General features: G+C 48.4%; 2 protein-coding genes across 5 annotated transcripts; one reads left to right on the forward strand and one right to left on the reverse strand.

The window, feature by feature from the left end:
• Window positions 1–64: 64 nt before the first annotated feature.
• On the reverse strand, window positions 65–8,715 carry RNPS1 (RNA binding protein with serine rich domain 1). 2 transcript variants are annotated; one of them, XM_053957885.1, is made up of 7 exons: window positions 8,638–8,715; window positions 5,362–5,517; window positions 4,895–5,086; window positions 3,631–3,733; window positions 2,947–3,100; window positions 2,344–2,485; window positions 65–1,122 (listed from the first exon to the last, which is right to left on the reverse strand). In XM_053957885.1, coding segments are annotated over exons 1-7 (855 nt in total). In that variant the 5' UTR covers window positions 8,640–8,715; the 3' UTR covers window positions 65–1,016. The 2 variants fall into 2 exon arrangements, with proteins under 2 accessions (XP_053813860.1, XP_053813859.1); XM_053957884.1 differs by lacking the exon at window positions 8,638–8,715 and adding an exon at window positions 8,510–8,538.
• A 2,105-nt stretch (window positions 8,716–10,820) lies between these two features.
• On the forward strand, window positions 10,821–23,864 carry LOC128796395 (uncharacterized). Of its 3 annotated transcripts, none has more exons than XM_053957973.1 (4): window positions 10,821–11,557; window positions 19,739–20,764; window positions 20,896–21,068; window positions 21,791–23,864. In XM_053957973.1, the coding sequence occupies exons 2-4, from the start codon at window positions 20,356–20,358 to the stop codon at window positions 22,166–22,168; spliced, it is 960 nt and encodes a 319-aa protein (XP_053813948.1). In that variant the 5' UTR covers window positions 10,821–11,557; window positions 19,739–20,355; the 3' UTR covers window positions 22,169–23,864. The 3 variants fall into 3 exon arrangements, with proteins under 3 accessions (XP_053813948.1, XP_053813950.1, XP_053813949.1); XM_053957975.1 differs by having other exon boundaries at window positions 19,739–20,716; XM_053957974.1 differs by lacking the exon at window positions 10,821–11,557 and adding an exon at window positions 11,712–11,889.
• The last annotated feature ends 234 nt before the right edge of the window (window positions 23,865–24,098 follow it).

Raw genomic sequence — 24,098 nt, forward strand, 5'->3', positions numbered from 1 at the left:
GGGGACGAGCACCGCGCCTGGAGCGGGGCCCGCGGCCCCACCCCGCGCACCGCAAGGCAGCACAGCCCTTCTCAACCCTATTGCTTTATTCAGTAACTGCTTGTCCTACACAAGTACAAACACAACATGGCCCAAAAGGATACAAAGTTATACAAAACAAGCAAAACAAACAAACAAAAAAATCTATATAGTATTGACTGTACAACAGGTGGTAAATTCTTTGCCTTTCCCTGTGTGAACCCGTTATTCTAGCCAGCATCATAGCTTCAAGCCTCCCTCTCTGCTTTGCAGTTTCCAAGGGGTTGGTACTCAGTCACTCGTTTGGTATTTGTAAAAGCACTCACACTGTTTCACTGTGGGCTGAGTAGGAAGTTTTTACCAACACCCTCAACGAAAAAGTGAAAGATATCACTTATGGGGGCAGCTACAGAACACTTCTTAGGCTTTCCAGCTTCTTCTCTATAGTGTCATGTTCACTGGGCTGGACCATTGTTTCTGTGGTGATTGCCTGGTGTAAGCCAGAACTGGAATAAAGCAACAATTCTGTATTGAATTAAGTCTCAGGCAGGTCTGGCCTCCAGCTGCCCTGATAAAATCCTGTGCTGGCACCTGGAGATCAAGGTATGTGGCTCACTGTCTTACTGGGGTTCTGAACTAGCTCAAGATTTACATGCTGGTCTGTACAGCGTGCTAAACGTTTACAATCACCAAGCAGCAGCTGCTAACTGGAGAAAAGAGAGGCTGAAGCATCTTTCCCTCCCTCTATCTGGAAAAGATGTTTTTGCAGCCTTTAAAATCAAAGCCATTTTAAAATAATTTCAATTCAATGCCAGGAATCCAGAAGCCTCACAGTAAAGGTTACTGGCCAGGAACTGGTGTTCTCCCCTCTTACACTGCCTTCACTGCCAGGATTATCTCTCACTCCTCCTCACCCAGATTCATTATAAAAAAAAGGTACAATATTCCATCTGATGGGATTTAAGTTAAAAAGTAAAAAGCTGTCCAGTCCTTTTGCTTTATCTTGAGGAGTTTGAGCTGGAGCGGCTGCGATGGCGCCTTCGCCCGGGAGACCTGGATCGGGAGCGCCGGCGAACAGGAGACCTGCGCCGAGGAGAGCGGGACCTGGCAGGGAAGGAGGAGAAAGTTTCCATTAGGAGACAAGCAACAGGTTCAAGTAATTGGTCAGCTCAGCTACCAAGTTTTTAAAAACACTTCCCTGCCTCATGCCAAAATCCCTCACACACCATGGGAAAGAGCTTGAGCAAAACAGTCCTGCTGTGTCCATAGAGGACACAGCAGGACCATTCTGGCTATCCTCTCTCTGCTTAAGGAAACAGAAAAAATGATTAATACCTGAACAACAGACAGAAACTTATCTTCTTCCTCAAGGAAAATGAGCTCAGATCCTAGGTAAGATCCTCCTTCACCTGAAGTCATCTTTGACTCCTGAAGGAGTGATATTCAGGGGAAGGATTTAACCAAATCCTTTCAAATTACAAGGAAGCTCCTTAGAGGAAGCTTACTCCAGAAGTAGTTTAGCTTCAAGCTTCTCAGTACTACAACCAACAGTCAGTCATATCAGTATACCTACTGCTATGACACAGAGGTTCCAGGCACAGAATACTAGCAGAGCTAACAGGACAGTAAAAGTTGGAGTAGGAAAGATAACAAAGGAGGAAAGAATGGCAAACCTGCATCTGTGAGATCTCAGCAAAAGGTGTGTTTAAAGGAGCACCAAAAAGCCTCCTAGATCTTATGCCACAGTAATTACTGCTCATTTTTAAACCTGTGGCTGAAAGCTATTTAGCAATCAAGTTATTACTGACAAGTAAGACATTTTGAAGATATGTTAACACTGAAGACTCAGAACTTACCTGAGCACAATCAGGCAGCTCCAAGTTGCACAACTATCAGATCACACCTTGGGGCCAGTGTACTCCACTCACCTGACACAGGACTGCTTTTTGGTCATGTGCCCATTCAGAAATAAGGGAGGGAGGTACAAGGACTTCCAAAAAAAAAGAAGCTGGCATAACCTGCCACAAGTGTTCTGTCAGCCAAAGTCTGTTCCCACTTCACCTTGAAGCCTTTATGCAGAAGGCACTCCAGGGAACAGGCTGGGAAGGATGAGACCTTTCCCAGAGACTGTGCTCAGGGTGCAGACCAGAGCAGGCACCCTGGAGCTAATGAGTTAGGAACTGCAGCCCAGGTTCAACCAATGTCCAAAATGTGTTACTGTCACTTGGCAAGGGAAAGTGAAGTCCAAGAGGACTGTCCCCATGCCAAGTCTTTCAGCGATGATGAGTTGCTACTGAGAAAGAAAAGCATTGTCCCAGCTCTCACCTCCTCCTCATGCGAGGGGGGGACCTGCGCCACATCGGCGGTGGTGGCAGCATCCTCCTGGGGGGGCTGAAGCGTCTCGGGGGTGGTCGAGGCCGTGGTGCCAGCACAGCTGTGGCCGTGATCTCCTGACCGTCAATCTGGCCTTTTTAGGGCATCACAGAAACAGGGAGAAGTAAGTATTGTTCAATACTAACATATACACATCATTCTACTGCAACTCACTGCTTTGTCACAAGGAACTGAAGTGGGATCAGCCCACAGAGCTCCACACCCTGCTCAGGGGCTATTCTGACAAAGTCCACACACTAACTAGACTTCTTTATCTAATCCCATCAAACTGCAGTTCAGATGTAAACCTGGAAAAGTTTTCGTAAAAGTTTAAAATTATATTTTCACTGTTTTGAAAAAATGATTAGTTTTAATAGTTCTGTGATTCCTTGGATTTGTCCTGAACCTCACAAAAGCCATTTGGGCTGAAAACTGACAATACTTTACATCCGTTCACCAAAGACATCCCTATCACCTCTAACTCATTTTCTGATCAAATCCATCTACTCTGAAGCTTTTGTAAAGCCCACAGGCTCCTTGCAGGTCAGTACCTACCTCCATCCATGTGTTTCAGGGCTTTCTCAGCATCATCTGGGTTTTCAAACTCCACATAAGCATAACCTTTGGAGAGGTGTGGGTTTAGCCTGTCAACTGGCATGTCAATCATTTTAATCTTTCCGTAAGTGGAAAAGATTTCCATGATGTGATCCTGCAGAGAGAGAGAGAGCGAGCCTTATGACCACAGAGCACACTTGCCAGCCAGGGCTGGCTGGCACAGAGCAGTAAATCCACAGCACATCATTTTTTCAGCAGCCTAAACCTTTTACCCCTGAAGGCCTTTAAACCACATTCTAGCAAAGACAACTCAAGCCAACCCAGCTCTCTGTAGATCCTTTATCAAAGACTGCCCAATATCCTTTATGCCTCCAAGGTAATTTCAGCTGTTGTCCCAAATTCTATCGTTTTCTTCCTAAAGCAGGATATAAGGTCTGGAATACTGACAAAACAGGCAGACTTCTTATGCACTATAGTTTCTCAGAAGGCTTCACGGTATTTGACTCAGCAAAATCATATGAAGATTTTCCTCACTGATCAACCTGGACACAAAGAAACAATACCCAACAACAACACCATGGCAACTCTATAGTAACCAAGGTTTGGAGAGCTTTGAAAGAGCAACTCACACATTCTCACAGAAGAACATGAATGCTTGACTGCAAGGGAACATGCCATTAATACCTTTGTCACATTTCTAGTGAGCCTTCCAACATGCACTTTTGTGGGTCTGGGTGATGGGCTCCGCCTCTTCCGCTCCTTTTCATCTCTCTTGGGTGGTTTGGACCTGATTTGAAGAACAGAAAACATTTACTGTTTCAGGACAAAACCAAAGCCAGTCATTATCACATGATTAAAAATACCATTTTTATTGAAGGGCATCTTTGTCCTGAAGAAGTTACAGTGTTGGGGTGGTGGTGAGGGTATTCCACTCAGAAACACCTCAGGACTTGCATTTGTCTTGTCTGCTTTTGCTTTAGAACCTATTGAAATTTGAGAACTTTTTTTTTGCAACTTTACAACTTCACTGCAACTAGGGCGACAAACACAAAATTTGGCAAGGACTTCTATGAAGTTGTGGTCAGAGTTAAAGCATTTCCCAGTTGTAAACACAGAAACATTCTTTGTCTCAACAACTGAAGACGCAAAATAAGGCCATAAAGATCACATAAATACCACAACCAAGCAAATTAACAGATTCAATAATTTGTGTTTCTTGTGTATCTTCCATTCACTACAGAGGTCCAAAAATGCAAACAAATCTATTTAAAATTAGCTGCATATCACAATGCCTTTGCAGTTAAAAAAAAAAAAAATCTGGAATGAAACTTTAATCTGTAAAAAAAAATCAGTATGTAGAAAATTTAACTTTATGCTTCTTCCTAATCTTAAAGTCCATGAATTGAGTGATACTAAAAATCTACACAGCCTTACGCAGATTTTTATCAGTCTTTATCGCCTTATGCAAAGGAAAAACTGTACAGACATTAAGATAGTCTGATTCCCATGTTACCCTTACAGTGGCTTCCTCTGCCCTCCTTCCTATTTTATTTTTCATAAATAAGAATACAAATATAAATATGTACACATATATGATGGTTTTAGCCCTGACTTTTCTGTTAGTCGTGGCTGTAGTTTACAGGAATTGAACAGTTTTACTCTGATCTAGACCCATACTACTAAGGAAACGCTGATTAAAACTGCCTCTAAAAAATGTAGCATTTAAAATCTTTAGACTCTTAAAAATTAGGTTTTTAATCTCTGTTCCTACAGGGCATATGTTTGGATTCTAAGGAAACAGAGCACACCCATTCTAACAAAATTCACATCTCTAAGTTATGGAGAAAGCAAATGGTCTTCAGAGAACAATCTGTTCTGATCACAATCTTGTATTCCACATGGAATTAACATGACATCTGGCAATTTCTAGAAGACAAATAAAACTCACTTGGAGCGGGACCGTCTCCTATTGTCATGTCTCCGTCGAGAAGGACTGGGAGAGCCAGAAGAGCTGCTCGAACTGGAACTGCGCGAGGTGCTGGAGCTCCCAGAGCGGCTCGAGGCAGAAGAGGAACTTGAGCCACTACTAGAACCAGTGCTGGAACTGGACCCCGAGCTGGAAGTTGAGCTGGAACGGGACCTGTTTCAAGGGGGAGAAGAATAAAAATTAGTGGAATACCCAGAAAAACAACATCTGAGAAACTTCTGACAACTACAGAGAGTAACTGTGACTGAAGTTCCACAGCTTACCAGAGAACCAAAGAAATTCATACCTAAAATATAAACCCTCTTAAGTTAGACAAAATCACACAGTGACTAACACAACACAAGCTTTCAACAGGCCAAAGACTACCACAAATAAAGCTACTGATTACTGAAAATGCTGTCATTTGATATTCCCATAAAAGTACCCACCTGGTACTGCTGCTCCCGCTGGAGGCACTGCGTCTTTTGCGTGTTTTCTCCCGACCACGATCCTTTTCACTCAATTCCTTAGTGGCTGCTTTATCCTTGGACCGGTCCTTCGATTTCTCTTCTGACCTGTCCTTGCGCTTGGTTGGGGAGGGAGCCCTTTAACAACAAATTGCAGAAGGTATCACTTAATTAAAAAAAAAACATAGCCAACACCAGCCCCACACCCAAATAAAGAACAGGACAGCAACACAAAACACTGAACTTTGAATGTAACTCAGGATCACTGAAACTGCGGAGTTAAAGCATTAGGCAATTCCAGACACTTTAGAAAAAGTTCTAGCAAAGTCTTCTTTTTCAATCCTGGTAACTCCTTTTCCCCTTCAGAGATCTTCATAGCAGCAGAACAGGCCCCATGTCTCACATCTCACTTCTAACTCCTGGATTCAGAGAACCAGTTCTCTCTTTGCTCTAGATCCAAAAGGAGACAGATTTAACACCTCTCTATTTAGCACTGAAATGCTGGGCATTAGTTGACTTCCAGATGTTTACCATATGAGGGTTGCATTCGTCACAAAATCTGCAACATCTATAAACATGTAGCATTTTGATTATTCCATGGGGATTGTTTAAAACCTTCATTACAGACCTGCCTGTAACATTTTAATAACCTCTAAAGGAATGTGACACTCTCAACTACCAAGGAATTAAACATTCAAGGAATGAGTAGAAGTGTGTTGGAGCTGCCAGCCTTATCTGTAGCAGCACCAAATATGCACTGTAATGTGGGATGTTGGAAACATCTCCATTCCCACATGCATCACAGGCAAACTCAGTGAACAAGAAAAAAACTTCTCCAGCTCACAGCATCAAACAATCTTTTTGCTTCTGTGCTTCTGGTAAGCAATTACTTTATTCTCTGAATTGCAATTAAATGCATGGTTGGGAAGAGATTACTTCTGAACAGTCAAACTTGCTTTCCTGATTTTCAGCTTCACAGTTTTCCCTAATACATCAACTGCAAGAAACAACACAAATGAATATTCACAAACCCAGCTCCCTGCAGAAACCAAGAAACACCCATGGCCTTTCTGCATGGAGGACAGGAAACCCACACACAGATGTGCCACTGGCAGAAGCTGCTGGGAAAAGAAATGACTCCTCTAGCACCAGCGGCAGGAAGAAAGCAGTTATGGACTGTCCCACAGGCATTGCAAAGGGAGCCAAGACAAGCAAACCTGTGTATGTCACTCAGCTTTAGGACATTTCTATCCAGCTCTGCGCCTCTCCAGTGCAAGGTCTGAGGGGCATGCAGATCATAAAGCCACTGCATGAGCCCAGCTGGGTGGTACAGAACAGACAGGTTTTCTGGTCTTGTGAAACCAGGAACCTAAGATTTTCCTTTCATAAAAATCACAGAATCACTGACTGGTTTGGGAAGGCGTTAACCTTAAAACTCATCACTTTCCAACCCCCCAGCTATGGCCTTCGCTACACCAGGTTGCTCCAACCTGGCCTTGAACACTTCCAGGGATGGGGCTTCTCTGGGCATCCTCGGCCAGGACCTCACCACCCTCACAGGGAAGAATTTTTTTCTAATCTCTAACGTAAACCTGCCATCTGTCAGTGGGAAGCCATTCCCCCTTCTCCTGTCACTCCAGGCCCTTGTAAAATGTCTCTCTCCATCTTTCTTATAGGTTCATTTCAGGTATTGGAAGGCTGCAATTAGGTCACCCAGAGCCCATTTTTCTTCTTCTAAATATCCCATAGACAGGTTTGGCTTATCTCTGCCTACACATCAGCTCCTCCTGCACTTGTGAACTATCAAAGTCATAAGGTTATCAGCATACAAAACTATCTGTTAGTGCTCAAGAGTCAGATCTGGTTTTACCCCTTCTGGGAGAAGGGAAGAGGAAACACAGATAAAGACCATAATGTTTGCTGTTACCGAGCCTGCTGCTGAGGCAGGAAATAGAATCACAGAATCAATTACACTAAAACAGACCTGAGACCATCAAATCCAACCTCTGACCCAACACCACCATGTCAACTAGACCAGAGCACTCAGTACTGCATCCAGTCTTTCCATAAACAGCTCCAGGGATGGTGACTCCACAACCTCCCTGGGCATCCCCTTCCAGGGGCCCAATCGCCCTTTCTGTGAAGACATTCTTCCTAATGTCTGATCTAAACCTCCCAGTGCATCTTAAGACTGTGTCCTCTTGTTCTGTTGCCCATTGCCTGGGAGAAGAGCCTGACCCCCAACCTGGCTACAATCTCCTTTCAGGTTTCCCTGCTTAATGCTCCTTGGGACAGGCACTTAGCAGGCAGATCAGCCACATGGCTTTGGAACATTCACCAAATGATGCTACATTTAAGCAGTCTCCAAACTAACCAATGGGTTTAATCCTTTCTCAGGAATGCCACTGGCCAAACTCACTTTAGTTGGAAACCTCACCCTACCTTGTCAGCATTTTCACTTGCAGAAGTTCAGGCATTCACTGGAAAATGTGGAAAGAATAAATCACAGTCCTCTGACACAAAGCTAAACAACATTGCATTTCTAAGCAACATGCTTCATCCTTACAATAAAAAACCTCTCACTCTCTAAAAAATAGCTGGTTTAGGGGCATCCACACCAAAACAGAAAGTCTAAAGAGCAATCTACACAAACCAAACGTCCATCTCACACACACTTCTGCTTTAGAGACAGAATCTGCACACTCAGAGCAGCAGTTTTGTGCAAAGGAAGCAAACTCGCTCGCCCTCAGGCTTCCCGTAAGGCTATAGACGAGTTCTCTACTGACAGTTTGCTCCAGATCTTCAGCTGCAAACCGGCAGAATTCCAGGTGTGAGGAGGGTTCGGCGCCCGGCACTTCTCTGCCCACTACGGCCGCTCGGCCCAGCTCTGCGGCCGGCGAAGCGCGGGGCAGCCAAATCCGCTCGCCGTGGGTCCGGTATGGCGCCCGTGGGGCAGGGGGCAGCGAGACCAGCACAGCAACCCGTCCCTCGTGCCCGCACAACGCTCCTCCCCCAGGCCGGGCCGCGGCGGCATCGACACCCGGGCCCGGCTCCCCGGCCGGCCCCGCCCCGGCCCTCCCTCCCCTGCCCGCCCCGCCTCTGGCCGCGGCTCCGAGACCCCATCCCCGACCCTCGCGCCGCCATCGCCTCTCGGCGGCCCCAGCGCACTCCCCCCGGTGCCCCGCGCGGCGGAGGGCCCGGTCGGGCCGCGGCCCGGCCGGATGGATGCGGATGGCGCAGCCCCCGCCCCGCACTCACATCTTCGGCGCCGCCGCCGCTCCGCGCCCGTCGCGCGAGATTGACGCGGGCGGGCGGGCGAGCAGGAGCAGCGCCGGCGCGCGGTGATGGTGTCATAATGGGGGCGGGGTGGGCGGAAGGGCCTAAAGCGGACAGGAGCGGGCTTGGGGAGGGTGCTGCCACCCCTGCCGGTGAAATAAAGGTTCTTGCAAACCCTGTCCTGCATAGCAGCAGTAACGACAGTAACGGCTTGGGCTTCAGCTCTGGGTTTTAGGAGTTTGACAACCCAGCAGGCTGCAGCCCCCACACGTGAATTCTGGCCCACCCTGTCTCAGGTTCACACAGCACGCAGACTGATTTGAGGTGGTGGCGGGTGTAGGGACGGCACTACTGTGAGGGGATTTGCCCTCTCAACCGCAAGAAAATTGGGAAGAGGAGAATGAAAGAGTTAAGATGAAGCACCATACAGTGGCGTTTCATGTCATGTGGGACGGATAGCCTCTCTCTCTCCCTGCCAAATGCGTTTGCTTAAAAGTGTGAACTTAAAAAGGAAATTTGCCACTGCAGACACAGAACCTCTGACCTTCTCACCACACTGGCTGCCTGACTTTTGACTTCAGAGGAACAAATCCAGAAGCGTATTTTGACCCCATCCCTAATGCAGGGCCTTAAAAGTGACAGATCTTTCTGAGAAGCAGGTGTAGATCAGCTTATGTGTATGGCCACAGGCATGTTTGTTAAATTCCTAATGATGGAAGCTTCACCTCTTGAATGCAGTGGAAGGATATGTCCTGTCTACCTCCATCACAGGACATGAGCAAGACCAGGGCAGGTGTCTGTAAATTCGTGTGTGGCAAGAAGAAAAACAGACTTATTTTCTGTTCTGCTGCAAAACCAAGGGGTATTACATAAAACCTGGCATGGAACAGGTTCAGAAAACAAGAAAACAAACAAAACCCCAAAGAAAGCAGAAAGGAAGTTGTTCTTCTGTCCACAACATGTTGTTTAAGGGCAGATTTCTCTCACAGGCAATTTTTGGAGTCTACTAAAAGTTCGCATGGGTTCAATGAGAAACTGCATTATGTCAAATGAGCACTATTAGTAGACTGTCATGATGAGCTTAGAATCATGGAATCATTTAGGTTGGAAAAGTCCTCTAAGATCATTGAGTCTAATTCCAATGCCATACCCACAGTGCTGCCAAGGCCACCACTAAACCATGTCCCCAGATGCCAAATCTACATATTTTTTTGAACACTTCCAGAGATGGTGATTCTACCACTGTCCTGGGCAGCCTCTTCTAGTGCCTGACCACCCATTCTGCGAGGAGTATATCCCTAATATCTGTGAAAAATGAGGTTCACTTTCCTGGTAATTTTTTTTTTAAATTAATAAAAAGACAGTAGGAGACAGAAATAAAGCAATGGGTTAAAAACAGACAGGTGCTTAGCATTCAGGCAAGAGCACACTGTTATCTTCGGAGATACCCCTTAATTACCTTTTCATTGCATCAGCCTGTTGCATATTCATATACTCTTATGCATAGTCATATTTTCCCATAAACTAGTTTCCCATAGACTATTCCAGGAACTATTTTGCATGGCCCCTCCTTGGGCCCACCTTTCTAGAGCATTTGTGTGTCTTGGCTGTGGTTTTGGTCCGTTCTCTTTATCACTTCTAGTTTGGGCCTTGGTCCATACTTTCTTCAGACAGCAGATGCTGATATTTGGCATATCAATAGCAGGGTCCTCATGACATCTTCACTGGATGTTATCCCGACCGAATAGACAGTTCACTCAGAACTATATCAGCTACCACTACTACTATGTCTAAGTTTTTGTTAATAGCAGACATAAAAGCAAAGTTATTTTAACATTATACATATAGCATTCATCTTAATATTTGTGAGAAGCCGACAATATAATATGTATTCACAACATATCCAAATGAAACCACCCTTGGTGCAACTTGAGTCCATTTCTTCTTATCCTGTCCCGTGTTCGCTGGGAGCAGAGCCCAACGCCCACCTGTCTGCATTCACAGTGTTTAACATTTTTTTCTCTCTCAGTTATGGCAAAGCCATAACGGCTAACTGATCCTGAAGTCCTGCACGCCCTTATTCTCATAACAGCTCTCATCTCCCCAGGCGTGGACAGGCAAGGTCACTGACCCAGCAGAAAAATAGTAATAACGTAAAAAAGGTTTGCTGCCAGCTGTTAGCTGAAGCCGGTTCCTGCAAAGCTGTGAGCCGCAGGGCCAACCCCAGGACGGTGGTGGGGGCTGTGATCTGCTTCCAGCGGCTGCCAGCAGCTGGCAGGACTGAGCCTTTAAGGCAAGCCTGAACGAGGAGAGACATTTTAACATCTCATTTGGGGACACTAGCAGAGATGAGAACAACTCAAAGCACGTGTCTGCTTCAGTTTCAGAGCGAATGGCCCCGCTGCGGCCTCTGCCCGCTGCCAGCAGCCCGGCTGGCACAGGACAGCCACCATCCCCCGCAGGAATCGAGCTGGTGCTTCCAGGGCTCAAGGGAACCTGTAGGGACGGCAGCGCTGCCTCCTGTGAGGCTTCCCCTCCATCCTCTGGCGCAGGTGTGACCAGCCGCGCCTGGGCCGTGCTCCGGGACGGGACAGACGGGTCTGTGCCCTAAGGTGACGAGCCTCCTGGCGGCCCTGGAGCGCGGCCGCCCCGAAAGGGTTATAAGGAGGGCTCCACCCTTCCTGTACGTCCGTGTCCTCCTGGGTGACCTTCCCGGCAGCCCTTGCTGGCTCTGCCCCAACCAAACAAAGACGACAGGAAGTTTTCAAACAGCAGCTTCCCTGAAAGTTGGCTGCGTTATAGCTGGGCTGTGCTGGCACCTGGCTGGTCCCGGCCACCGGAGAACGCGGCAGCGAGTTGGTGCCGTCGCCTGAGAGGACCCCGGCAGCCGTTGGGAGTCCCTGTACGTGGGTGCTCCACCCATTTGCTTCTGTGCATTGAGCTGGTTTGGGTGCTGGGAGTGGCGTGGGGAAGGATGAGAGGAAGTCCCGGCAGTGGTGCGAGCGCAGGGAGGGTGCAGCAGGACAGGGCTCCGGGGCCCGCGGCTGTGCCGAGGCTGGTGCGGTGCTGAGGTTCGGTGTCGGAGCTGGGAGTGGCATGCCCGATCTGAAGTGCTGTCCTCCAGCCTCTTCTTGAACTCAGAAGCCTGCCCAGCAATTTTCCAGCGAAGTGCAGATTCCTTTAGATACTGCCCATGTGTTGGTGCACGAGCAAGAGATGAAATAACAGAGCTGTGTGAGTGCTGCTTTTGGCTCTTACTAAAGTGCTTTTCTTTCCCTTCCCTCCTGCACTCCCAGGCTCCTGCTGAGGACAGGCTACTTACAGCCACCTCCGCAGGTGAACTGCTCTGCTCCGCTGCCAGTGGGGTTGGGGCTAATTGTCTCTGAACGCTGCCTGAGGCTGAGGGCGCTTGTCCCGTGTGTTGCGCCGACTTGAAACTGGCGTTTCATTTGTCCTTTCTATTAATTGGCTTTGGGTGGTGGTGGCGACTAGAGAGCTCTCCTTGAGGCCCTGGAAATCCAGGTGATCAGTGGGTCATTCTGCTCACAGCAACACTGGCATTCCTTTATCCTGGTGAGGTGTGCGCACCCTGTACCAGGCATTGCTTAGCATTTGTGGGGATTGCACTGCAGCACTGGCTCAGCCCACAGCCTCTGGATGCCGGTGTTTTTCCTCTGCTGGGAGATCTTTGATCTGCCTCCCTGTTCAGTCTGTCACTCCCGCACTTCTATGAGACTAGGGGTAGTTGTGTGTGTATCTCCAGAGGGCACAGTCTGTGTAGCTTCCTTAGAGGAATTGCAAGGTGGAGCATTTGTCTTCTGAGGGTTTGGAAACTTTTCATCCAAATGTGTAGAAACAGCTTTAGTTGTCATTGCAGGGAGTTGAGAGAGTTTCCAATGGCTGCATTGTTGAGTAGCTACATAGATTTGGAACAGCAGAAACAGGAGATTTTGGTATTTCTCTCTAATCTGCAGAAGGGTGTGAATTTAGCAATTTAAATACTTATAGGTCTATTAAGCCATCTGCAATAGTTTCTGAACTCTCTTGAGGTCTAAGGCTATTCTTGCAGTGCACACTGGTAGCTAGGCCATGAACAGGTTTAGGACTTCATGACTGTCTGCCCCTGGATGTGTCAGTGCATACATTTGTATATTTCAGGGCTTTTAGCTTAAAAACTGTGCCTTGATGCTCATTTTCCTGCAACACTCTTCCATCCTGATGCTATAGGAATATACCTGCTCAATGCTAAACTTAGTCAAACATCCTGGTTTCACCACAAGGAATATATTACACTTTGCAGTGATTTATTTGTTTCCTCTTCAGGCATGTGAAAGACTAGAAATTCAAGGTGTGCTTGTGGCATACCCAGTGCAGCTCTCTCTGCTGGAAGGGCTGTGTCTGTGGAGAGCAGTGACTCAAAGTACATAATGCTTTACAGAGAGGCACAGGTAGAGGCAGGACAGTGAGATACTTGGCATTTATTATTCTGGTCTGAATACTAAAGTTCACTTTGATGAATTTGTTCAGTGTGAGGGCAAAGATAGATTTTGGAGCCAGAATGTGAAATCTAGCCTGCTCTTCTCCCAAAGGCCTCCAGGTGCTCTGTGAAAAAATCTTGTTCTTTTAAGCTGTGGTTCCATAGTTCTTAATATCATGTTTGGATGCTCCAAATCATTTCTTAAAGCATAGCTGACCTTTACCAGACACAGCATCACAACCATGCTGAGTTTGTCAGACCAGGTAAAAATGTTGAGGGTCACCTCTGGGTTCTGGGCTGTGGGAGAGTTGATCCAGTGCAAAGCCTTTTGTTCAAGGCTATCAAAGTGTGATTTTATACAGTGTCTCTGCTCTGTGGTGTGTGGCCTGGGACCCTTTCACCAATAAGGGAGGACTTTTCCAGTATGGCTGATACTGATCCTTTCTCCTCTCAAAGGTGAGGTAACATTACTAACAACACTAACACAGTGTTGTTATGCTGTGCTCCTAAACATCCCAACACACTCGTCTTTTATCTTCCCACCATATCTCTATACCCTATTCCCCAGGGCTCCAGGCTGTAGTAGCATTGTCTGAGGCAAGAGCAAACTGTGTGTACCATTGTACTCACAATTTTTTTTTTGCAACCTCCAAAACTAAAGAAACCTTGTGGAGATCCAACTTTCTTCAATGTTCACATTTGCAAATCTTAAGGTAGAACCATAAATTTTTGTGTTTTCCATGTAGGGATCTGATTTTTAAAGCATGGCCAGGCAGGGGTAGCTCCTCAACTGCTCTGAAAGCACAGCCTAAATGAACGAAGCAGTTGTCAGAGCAGGTGATAGAGCAAACCAAGCTGTGGGCTCTAAGCAGCTCACTTCAAATCCTGGGCCAGACCCAACCCTTTCTCTCTGCCATTCTGATGTCAGAAGTACAACTTGATTAAAATCTTCTGAGGTTATCCCTTCAGAGGGGAGCCAGCATGGCTCAGGTAGCAGCAGCACCGTCTAAATTCATCTGACCCATCACCTTTTGATAAAACCTATAACAGAGCTGCTCCTTCACCAATTTTACAAAGAAAGGGTAAAGTACACTACACTCAGTGCTGTTAGATAATGTTATTGTTCATTAAGGCTTGGCAAATCCCACAGAACCGTGGCACTGAGTAAAATTGCAGCCTAGGAGAAATTTTTCCCTGGCACAGATCTTTCTTTGCAACAGTTCAGCAAAAAAATGTTGCCAATGCTTTGGCAACATTTCAGCATTGGACACCTAATACTGTTCATCTTTTTCAGGGCCAAGTTCCACTGAACCACCTTGGCCAGCTCATTGCCATTCTTGGGGCTGTCCTGTCCAGGGCCAGGAATTGGACTCAATGATCCTTGTGGGTTGCTTCCAACTCAGGGTATCCTGAGATTCTGTGAGCCCTTTCTGATTACCTATCTCCATAGAGACTTCCCAGTCTGTGTCTACTGCAGTGAAACTATTCTCTGCATGAATAGCGAAGAACTATCCATGTCCCTTCTGAGCTGTGCCAGGCAGGCTCTGGAACAGGACCCGGAGGGCAGGAAGCCCAGTGGAGGATTGTCCTGCCCATGGACACGACTGTGTTCAGAGCACAGTTCTCTGTGCTCTGAGGGATTCTGTTCTCTGCAGGAATTTGGGCATCCCTAGCAGACTCACTCCTTCCACAATTCTTTGCTCTACTTGATACACTTCTTGCTGTCTGAATCCGTATCTGAATCCCATGTAAACCAGCACTGTCTTCCCTGTGCTTCTGGGAGATGTTTTTTAATAATTTTGTCCCCTCCAAGCTGATGCAGAGTGAAAAGGACTTTTCTTGCCAGGTTTTGCAGCAGCTATTCAGAACACTACAGGAAAGCAACAAAACTAAACAAGATGGATGAGTATCCCTCCCCAGCTGCTTGCAGCTGCTCCAGCTTCCCAGGCTATGCTGGAGGTTTGAGAAGGAGGTCTGGAAATCAGACACAAAGGAAAGTGTGGGCAAGAGAATCTTGTCGAGCTGTTCCTAATCACAAGGCCAAGGTCTGACAGATTTGGCTTGTGCCTCCTTACAAGGTCCATGAGGCTCAATCCCCTTTTGGCAACACTGAATACATTGTTAATGAGGCAAACTGTTTCCCATGCCTTGGTAAACTGGCCTTGCACTGTACAAAGAGCATTGAAAGGAAGGAAACATAGCCACATCCAACTTTGTTCTTCATTATCTGACATGGACCTCTTTAGGGCAGGAGTATTTTGCACTCTGTGCAGCACAGCAAGCCCTTAACCTCAACATGCTTTGAGATGTTAACAAAATAAAGTGTCTGTTTTCAATTGTTGAGACCAGACAATAAGCTGTATCTTCTTGCCCTGCATCTTCATGCTCCCTTTGGGTCACAGCTTTTGCTTCTCTCCTTTTTCCCCTTCAATCACATCTGTTCTCAGCATCAGCAGTTTGTCTCTCTGGTGAAACCTGTTCCCCCTCTGTACCTGCTGCCCCATGACTTTGCTGCTCCTGAAATAGTGAATGGGAGCTTGTAGCTCTGATTAAGACCATCTGTACATAAATGCCTCCATGTCTCCAAGGCTATTCCATCTCTGGGCCAGGCTGGCCACAGGTGTGCTGTGTTCCAGCTGAAACAGCCATTGAGAAAGCACAGCGACCTGTGCCATGTCTGTTGAAGGATTAACTCTTCCTTGCTTCACCCCAGCATGAATTCTAAAAGCAGCTTTGCTTGTACCTCCCAAGGATAAAAACTGCCTGTGTCCAAGAGCAGCTGTGAGACAAAAGGGAGAAGTTAATTTCCTAGACATGAGCCAGCTCCACGGTCACACAACTAATGTTTCACTCTTGGGGAATTTGGCAGAGTTATGGAATAGAGCATTATCAGCAGTAATACTGGGGTAAAGGATGTTTCTCAGCTACACCTAAGTACACAAAGACTTCTGGCATTGCAAGCATTCAGCAGCAGCTGAAGAAAGGGTGGCTAATCTGAAATTTGGACACACACCTAAATTGGCAGGCTGGAGTAAAATTCCTGTTGCAGGTGTGGTGGTGTAACAAGGCAGATGTGTATGTCCAGCTGACTGTGTAAGGTCTCAGAAGCCAACCCACTGAAGGGAAAAACTTGTAGCCTGTGGTGCTGCATGACAGCTCTCTCTGATTGGAACTAAGTAAACTGAGTGATCCAGTCACCACATCCTCCCCCTGGATCCTCATCCCACTGCAAACACAAGGGGTGTTGGGGGGAAGACACTTCCATACCACGAGAAGCCATTGCAGCTTGCAGGGTAATAATCTGTGGCTGCAGAACTGGGTTTGCCAAAGGACTTGCAGCTGTGGCTGGAACACAGCTGTGTGACACAGTGTGACAGCCGGAGAGGTGGAGGCAAGCAGGATTTCAGAACAGGGGACTTTTATTGCCACACATACAAAGACAGCACCTGGTCTTTGAATGGAAATGCCAGCCAGGCCAACTTTGTGGTGTTGCTCTATTTTAGAAATAGCAAAGGTTGAGTCAGTTGAGATGAGATTGTTTCAGGATATTCTGGAGGAGATGAACCCTCTCTGTGTTCCTGATATCCACAGAAAGGGAAAGCATTAGAGGCAGAGGGTGAGCTCACACAATTGCTGTGAATTTTCTTACACAGATGTGCTCCCTTTTCCTATCCTCCTGCAAAACCACCACTGAATTAACTTTTTCCGAGTGGTGTAAGAAACCATTAGAGGAACCATGTTGCTCTCAGCCTGGTCCTGGAAAGCGAAGGGAACCTCATCAGTCACAGTTCTAGGAAAATCCTTGAATCTTTCCCTCTCATTGAATTGATTTTTGTTTTTCCTTGTGCAAAAAATATTGGAGAATAACAAACACCTTGAAGGCCAGGTGAGTGTAAAGATCTCACTCTTTTGTGAATGTGTAAGTTGATAAGGTGTATGCACAGCACAGGCTGCAGCTCCCTGGGGAAAATACCCTCTGGAGAGGGAGAAAGAGGAAAAGGTGATGGACTCAGTGTGGAAATGGGGAGCACATTTAGTACAGGAAAACTGTGAGTTTGCAGCAAGACCTGCATAAATAAAGTTATAAGTAGAGATGGGGCCAGGCCAGGCTGTTGCAAGGGCTGACTGTGGGACTTCTGAGTTGGCCTTCCAGTAGTTGAAGGGAGCTTACAAGGAACATGAAGAGATACTTTTTACAAGGGCATCTAGAGAAAGGACAAAGGGGAATGGCAGAGAGTAGGTTTAGATTAGATATTAGGAAGTAAGTCTTCCCTGTGAGGCTGGTGAGGCCCTGGCACAGGTTGTCCAGAGAAGCTGTGGCTGCCCCTGGAAGTGTTCAAAGCCAGGTTGGATGGGGCTTGGATGAACCTGGGATAGTGAAGGTGTCCCTGCCCATGGCAGGGTAGTGGAACAAGATAAGCTTTAAGGTCCCTTCCCACCCAAAGCATTCTGGATTCCTCAAATCAGGAGAGATAATGTGCTGGAGTGAGTCCAGAGAATGGCAGTGAAGCTCGGGGAGGGTCTAGAGGGTAAATCTTATGAGGAATGCCTGAGGGAGCTGGGGTTGTTTAGCCTGGAGGAAAGGAGGCTCAGGGGTAACCTTATCACTCTCTACAACTACCTGAAAGGCTTATTCTCCCAGTGAACTAGTGACAGGACAAGGGCATAGTTTCAGGCTGAGCTAGGGGAGGAGTCTGGTTGGATGTCAGGAAAAATTTCTTCACAGGAAGGGTTGTCAGGCATTGGAATGAGACATGCCCAGAGACATGATGGAGTCACCATCCCTGGACGTCTTTAAGAAAAGACTGGATGTGGCACTTAGTGCCATGGTCTAATTGACAAGGTGTTAATCAGTCAAAGGTTGCACTCAGAGGTCTTTTCCAGCCTAGCTGATTTCTGTGATCTTGGAGAAAGTTGCTGGAATACTATATTTTATGGAATAGACCCATATTGCTTTCACTGCTAACCCTTTCCCCCTACCTGACAGGGGTGGAATAGCTGTTGAGCACTTTGTCTGCCCTCAAGGTGTAAGTGAGCAGGGTTGGAGCTGGTTTTTGACCTGCACTTAATGTCTGCACTTGCCTCCTGCATCTCCTGCTCACCTACTGGATTCTGACCCCCAGCCTGCTTCACAGTGCCTTCTCTGAAATGGCTTTTCAGGTCTTGGTTTACCTTTGATCAATAAATAGATATTTTTTAAAAGCCCTGCTGCAAGAGGCAAGTGCTGGTCTTGAAGGATAAGGAGCTTGAGTGAAGCCTTGAACATTGATGGTATCTCCCTGGAGTTGCTGTCCATAGCCATGCCCTACTGCCCTGAAACCATCCTGGCCAAACTCCTCATCCTGCTGCTCCTCCAACAAATGGAGGGTTCTGAGGGAGCACTGTGAATTGGGAATGCTGAGCTTATGTGGGGTTAGTGGGGCAGGGATGGTCTGTGCCTCCCGTGAACTTTTCCCAAGCCCAGGAAAGCAGGGCAGGGTGGTAGGATCTCAGTCGAGGACTGGGGAAGGGCTGAAGGGGATGAGCATGTGATGAAGGAGGGATTTGGGACATGGGGATGATATACAGAGAGCAACACCTTCAGTGGAGAGGAAGCTGGAGGAGATGCAGTGTGGAGTTGGTGCTCCTCCAAGGTGGTCTCCTCATCTTCCCTGTGCAGGCTGCTGGGTGAAGGCTGCAGCTGTGGCTGTTGGCTTTCCTGGCATTTATGTAAATGATACGTTTCTGTCACCAGCTGCTCAGATACTCCAGTGTTCTCTGGCTGTGTCTGGAGACACTGGAGACAGTATATTGCCAGGGCTTAAGCTCCTCATACCTGCAGCTTTAAGGTGGTGGTCTCCTTGTGTGTCTTCCTTTGATGTGGGGAAGGTTGATTTCTGACCTTTTGCTCTTGCTCTGCAATTGTACTGTCTGCATCCAAGGATGTCTGTTTTCCAATATCCACTGCCGCAGCTCTTATCTACAAGGTCCCTAATGCACACAAGCATGGAGTGGCCTCTAGACATAAACAGAGCTGGATCAAAGTAGAGCCTACATCTCTGGAGCTAATGTGTCTTTCTTTTGCCATGAAACAAGTAAGATGCGGAGGGGCAAAACTCCTCTATCAAAATATGTCACTCCATTTCTCCCTGAGGCTGATGTCCAATAGTCTCTGTGCCTTCTTGGCCAACATAACACATTATTGTCTTTTTTAGGATCTATCTGTACCTTGGGAAGTGTGGTTTGGAAAAGGTTCTTATATCACATCTGCTTGGTAGCAGCCACTTGAGGTAGTCTTTAATTGGAAGTGTTCTGCTGCCTTCTGGGAATTCTTGGAAGATGCTGATTTTAGTGAACTGAAACCTAAAAGTATGTCCTTTAGGGAGCAGCTGCAGTGCTGAGGGTCCAAGAAATGCCTGCAGATTAAGGAATTTGGTAGAAAGTGGAAAATACTCTCCACCATAGTTGCGTAGACACATACATGTGCATGTACAGACATATATAGGTATATCCCCCTGTGGTATAGGCACGTACCTGGTGTGAGAGGGGAAGCACAGGAAGTACATTATATTTATAGTTGTGCCTTCTTTACGAGTGTATCAGTGGTTGCATTTGCTTCTCCCAAAGGTACAGGACAGTGTTGTCTCCAGACCCAAGGACAGGCTCTGCAGCACCAGCAATTCGCACATGGAGTTTCTACAGTTCTGCTTGTTGTGACCTTCTGGGCCACCAGGGAAACACAATGGGGTCCTGCCAGCCTTGTGCGATGAACCATCCCTTGCCAGGACTCTCCTCGGGCTTCCTGAGACATTGAGTTGCTGCTTGAGATCCTGACTGCTTCTGATTCCTCACTGCGCTGCTGGCAGGGTGGGATTGATATCCAGTTTAGGACACTGGGCAGAGCCAAGCCCATCACCATCCTCTGTGCCCTTGGCAGACTGGGGGACCAAGCTGGACCCCTCACTCTAGAGGGGCTCCACGTGAGCAAGGGACAGGCTTGGGGCTGTCCATATTCACTCTGGTGGGAAGAGCCAACTCCTTCACCCTTTCCACCTGGAAACCGTGTAACTGCTGGGGATGGCACCACATGGATGCAGAGCAAGGGCCAGCAGCCTGGCAGCAAGGCACTAGCTGAGCCTGAGCACCATCACAGGGCATAGAGCTGCCTGGGGGGGTGCCAGCATCCCCATCACAGACGCACTCCAGGGATGTAGGTGCCGGGCACAGGAGGAGTCCTGGCAGCAATGGGCCGGCTGGATGACCATGCCAAGAGGAGGATTGTGGAGCTGCGCAGGGCTGGGCTGAGCTTCCGCAAGATCAAGAAGGTGCTGGAGCTGGATGACATCCGGGTGACGCCGCAGGCTGTGTACCTCTTCCTCAAGAGGAAGAGTGTGGAGCCGGGGTCAACGGCAGCTGGCTGGGATGGGGACCAGCCCTGGCCCCCGCTGCAGGGGCATGAGGCTGAGCCCCCCAGGCTGCTGGGTACCCAGCACCCTGCACTGCTCACTGGGGATACTGTGGGCAGCCGGGCACCCTGCTGTGCTGGCAGCCAGGACACCAAGGAAGGCATCCAGATTGTCAGTGTGGCCTCACTCTGCAAGGACGGTGGGCAGCTTGGGGACACTTTGGCTATGGGGCTGGCCCCTGGGAATGGTAAGGCCTGGCCCCACTGGGGTTTACCATGGCCACTTCCTGGCACTGCTGGGCTCATGAAAACGCCCCATTCCCCACTGGAAACCCCCCAAGGGCCTCCTTTTGAGGTGTTTCTCTCTCTGTTGTTGCAGGTGATGATAGCTCCACAGGCACGGCCCTGGCTCCAGGGACTGCTCTGGGGGGCTTTGCCCCCCTGCCTCAGCCACTGCCCAGCCGAGGGCAGCTGGTCACACCCTCCAACCAGAACTCAGCCCTGATGGTGAAAAAGAAGACAGTGGACAGGGCTATCCTCCTGCAGAAAAAGGTAGGATGGCAGGATGGGAGAGTCCATGTGCTCCAGCCAGGAGCTGCTGCCATCTGGCTAGCCCTGCACAGAACCCTGCTGCATCTACACCATGTCGTGGGGCAGGCTTCTGGGGGTGAAAGGCTCCCAGAGTGCCCCCAACCTCTGCTAGCTGCACTCCCCAGCAATGCTAACCCTGGCACTTGGAGAATATATCTGGGAAGCCCCTCTGGGTGGGGGTGAGGCCATGCGCCCACCCACCTCCATCCAGCACTCGCTGCTGGCCATGGAGATGCCAGTCACGCCAGGTTTGGCCTCCAACCGGCAGCTCACAAACCTCTTTTTAAGGCTTGGTGTCAGTACCATCTCAGGAGGTTCTTCCAGCCACCGAAGGCTATAAAGCAAAATCCAGGGTATGTTGTTTCTGTCCCTGCAGAGACCAAACACAAGCCTGGCATCAGCATGGGCAGCCCCACTGCCATTCAGCGGCATTCACCCAGGACGGATCAGCATGTGCTAACAACATGGTGCACCAGGGGCTCCCATGGAGCAGCAGCTTAGGGTCTGGGTGGGGCTGAAGCGCAGCTCATGGTGAGGTCTAGAGGTCTGCAGCAAGGTGATGCCTTTCTCTGAGAGCTCTTCTCTGAGCCTTGTAGCTAAGTGCAGAATAAATCTCTTGTTAAATGCCATTGAATGGGCAGCTGATAATATTTCACATTCTCTCCTGCCTCTCACTATTCCAGGTCAAAGATGCCAGCACTCAGACTGCCTTGCCAAACTCTGTGGGTCCAGAAAATCACAGCCTTGCTTGGGGTAGACCAGTGCCCCCCACTGCTCCCAGCTGCCCTGCCATCGCCGAGAAGCTGGATGCTGTACAGATGGAGGTGCAGAAGCTGAGCCAGGCCCTGCATGCGGTGCTGGAGCGGCAGTGCTGCCTGGAACGCCAGCAGGAGCACCAGCAGCGGCTGCAGCAGGAGGTGCTGATGACACTGCAGCAGCTCAGCTCCACCGTGAGCCACGGCGCTGTGCCAGCCACCCAGCCCTGTGGCCCCTTCAGCAGCATGGCTGAGCCCTTGCCCACCATGGCAAACTTCAGCCAGTTCAAGATGGAGCTGATCTGAGCTCCTGCAAGGCCTGTGTGCGCCAGCAGTGCCGTGCTAATGAAACCGGGAGGAAGAACCATCTCTCAGAGGCTGCTCAAGGGATTACAAGCAGCACCCAGCAGATAAGGTCCCTGGTGCCTCATGGTCCCAGCCCTGCGGACTGGAAGGGGCTGCCTGGCACAAGAGGCTGGACAGTGGAAGGCTGAGGCCTTGCTCCTCCTGTTGCTGATCCTGGCTGGCACTGGAGCTGGCTGGGGCCCATGGACCTCAGCAGAAGGTGCAAGGAGAAGATGCAGCTAATGTGGACCCAACAGGGAGGTGGGACTCCAAGGATACAGGAGGCTTCCTTCTCATGAGGGTCAATGCCATGATGATCAATCTTGCCCTCCCCTCCACAGAATCTTGTTCAGTAAAAATCTGTCTGCACCACAGTTCAGAACCAGTGTGTGATGAGTATCTACGTATTCCCTACCCCACACTTGGCCAGTGAGCAGGCTGGATCTGTCTCGGTCACTATCACCATGCATGGAACTGCACAGGGTGCAGAAACTCATGAGGTGAGACCAGCGTTCCACACATGATGTTGTTGGAGCTTGGTATCAGCTGCTGCACCATTAGGGATAGATCAGACTTGTAGGAAACAATCTTTTACTGAGCAGATTCCACCCTCCTCACCCCACAAACCCAGCAGATCTGGAGTCTGGTAGTGCTGCTGCCCACTGTCTGGCAAGATACGGGCAGGACCGTATCAGTAAGAGTTGCACCTGGGCAGGAGCTGATTAACTGGGTGTTCAGCTCTCCTCTAACCAATTTTCCTGGGCAGGAAAATTGGTTGTGATCCCAGTTGCAAGGACTCTCCCTAGAGCAGGCTGCTGGAGGTGCAGAGCTGCTCTAGCAGAGCAGATCATGATGCTGAGAACCCTCTTGCCTGGACCAGAAGGGCACAGGGGAGGCTGATGGGCCCTCACTGAGCAGTGGAGTCCAGAAGGACCAGAGACTGGCCTTGTCTGCCAGGAGGAAAGGTCTGATGGGGGTGGCCTTGGCTCAGCACCCAGTAGTGAGTCCTGAGAGGAGGCAGAGCACGTGTCCTTCCTCCACATCAGCCGAGCAGGCTTCTGTCTGTGCGGGCACCGTGCTTGGCACAACCTGTGCCTTTGAGAATTCCCCAGCCTGTTTCTGAGGTCTCTTTGAGTCCAAGGTCAAAATTAAGAAGGGTAAAAACCAATTGAGGTGTTTGTACACAGACACATATGGAGCTGTACACGCATGCACAGATGTAGATGCATGTGTCAGGTCTGTGCAGCAGCCCCAGTGCTTGAGGAGCTGGACACCCGCTCTGCTCCCCCAAGACACATTGTGCCCAGGAGAACTAGAAGTCTGCTGCCATCTGCCTGCAGTCATTCATTTCGATGTTGGTGTAATTTTGGGGATATCTGAAAAGCAACAGATGAAGAAAAACCACATGCTCTGCTCTTTTGCACAAGGCAGCTAATCTGCACCTCAGGTTTGAAAAGAAGAGCCTGGATGACCAGCACTCAGCAGTCACAGTTTCCTAATGTCTCTGTTAACGTTTCAGAGAAAAAGAGGAGCAGAACAGCTGATATTCCCTGGCACATGTTCTTAAAACCATGCTGGTTTCTGAAAAAGCTTCTCTAAATCTGACTTGGGCTATTTCTTAAATTATTTTAAAAATATATATATATCTACCAATATATATACTGGGTTTTCTATTCCCCGAACATATTCTAAGAACTTTCCTAATTTCTAACTCTTGCACATCAGCCCTTTATCCAGTGCTAAAAAAAAAACCAGCCAAAATTATTAAAAATAAATCACCTGGGCTGGTTAAATAACCATCCACTGTAACATTTATTTCAGACAGACATACAGCCTGAGTGTTCAGCTGCTATTTGCCTCCTGACCACATTAGGGAACACTAAGTTACTAT

This window comes from Vidua chalybeata, chromosome 16 (assembly GCF_026979565.1).
Source record: "Vidua chalybeata isolate OUT-0048 chromosome 16, bVidCha1 merged haplotype, whole genome shotgun sequence".
Lineage (NCBI taxonomy): Eukaryota > Metazoa > Chordata > Aves > Passeriformes > Viduidae > Vidua > Vidua chalybeata.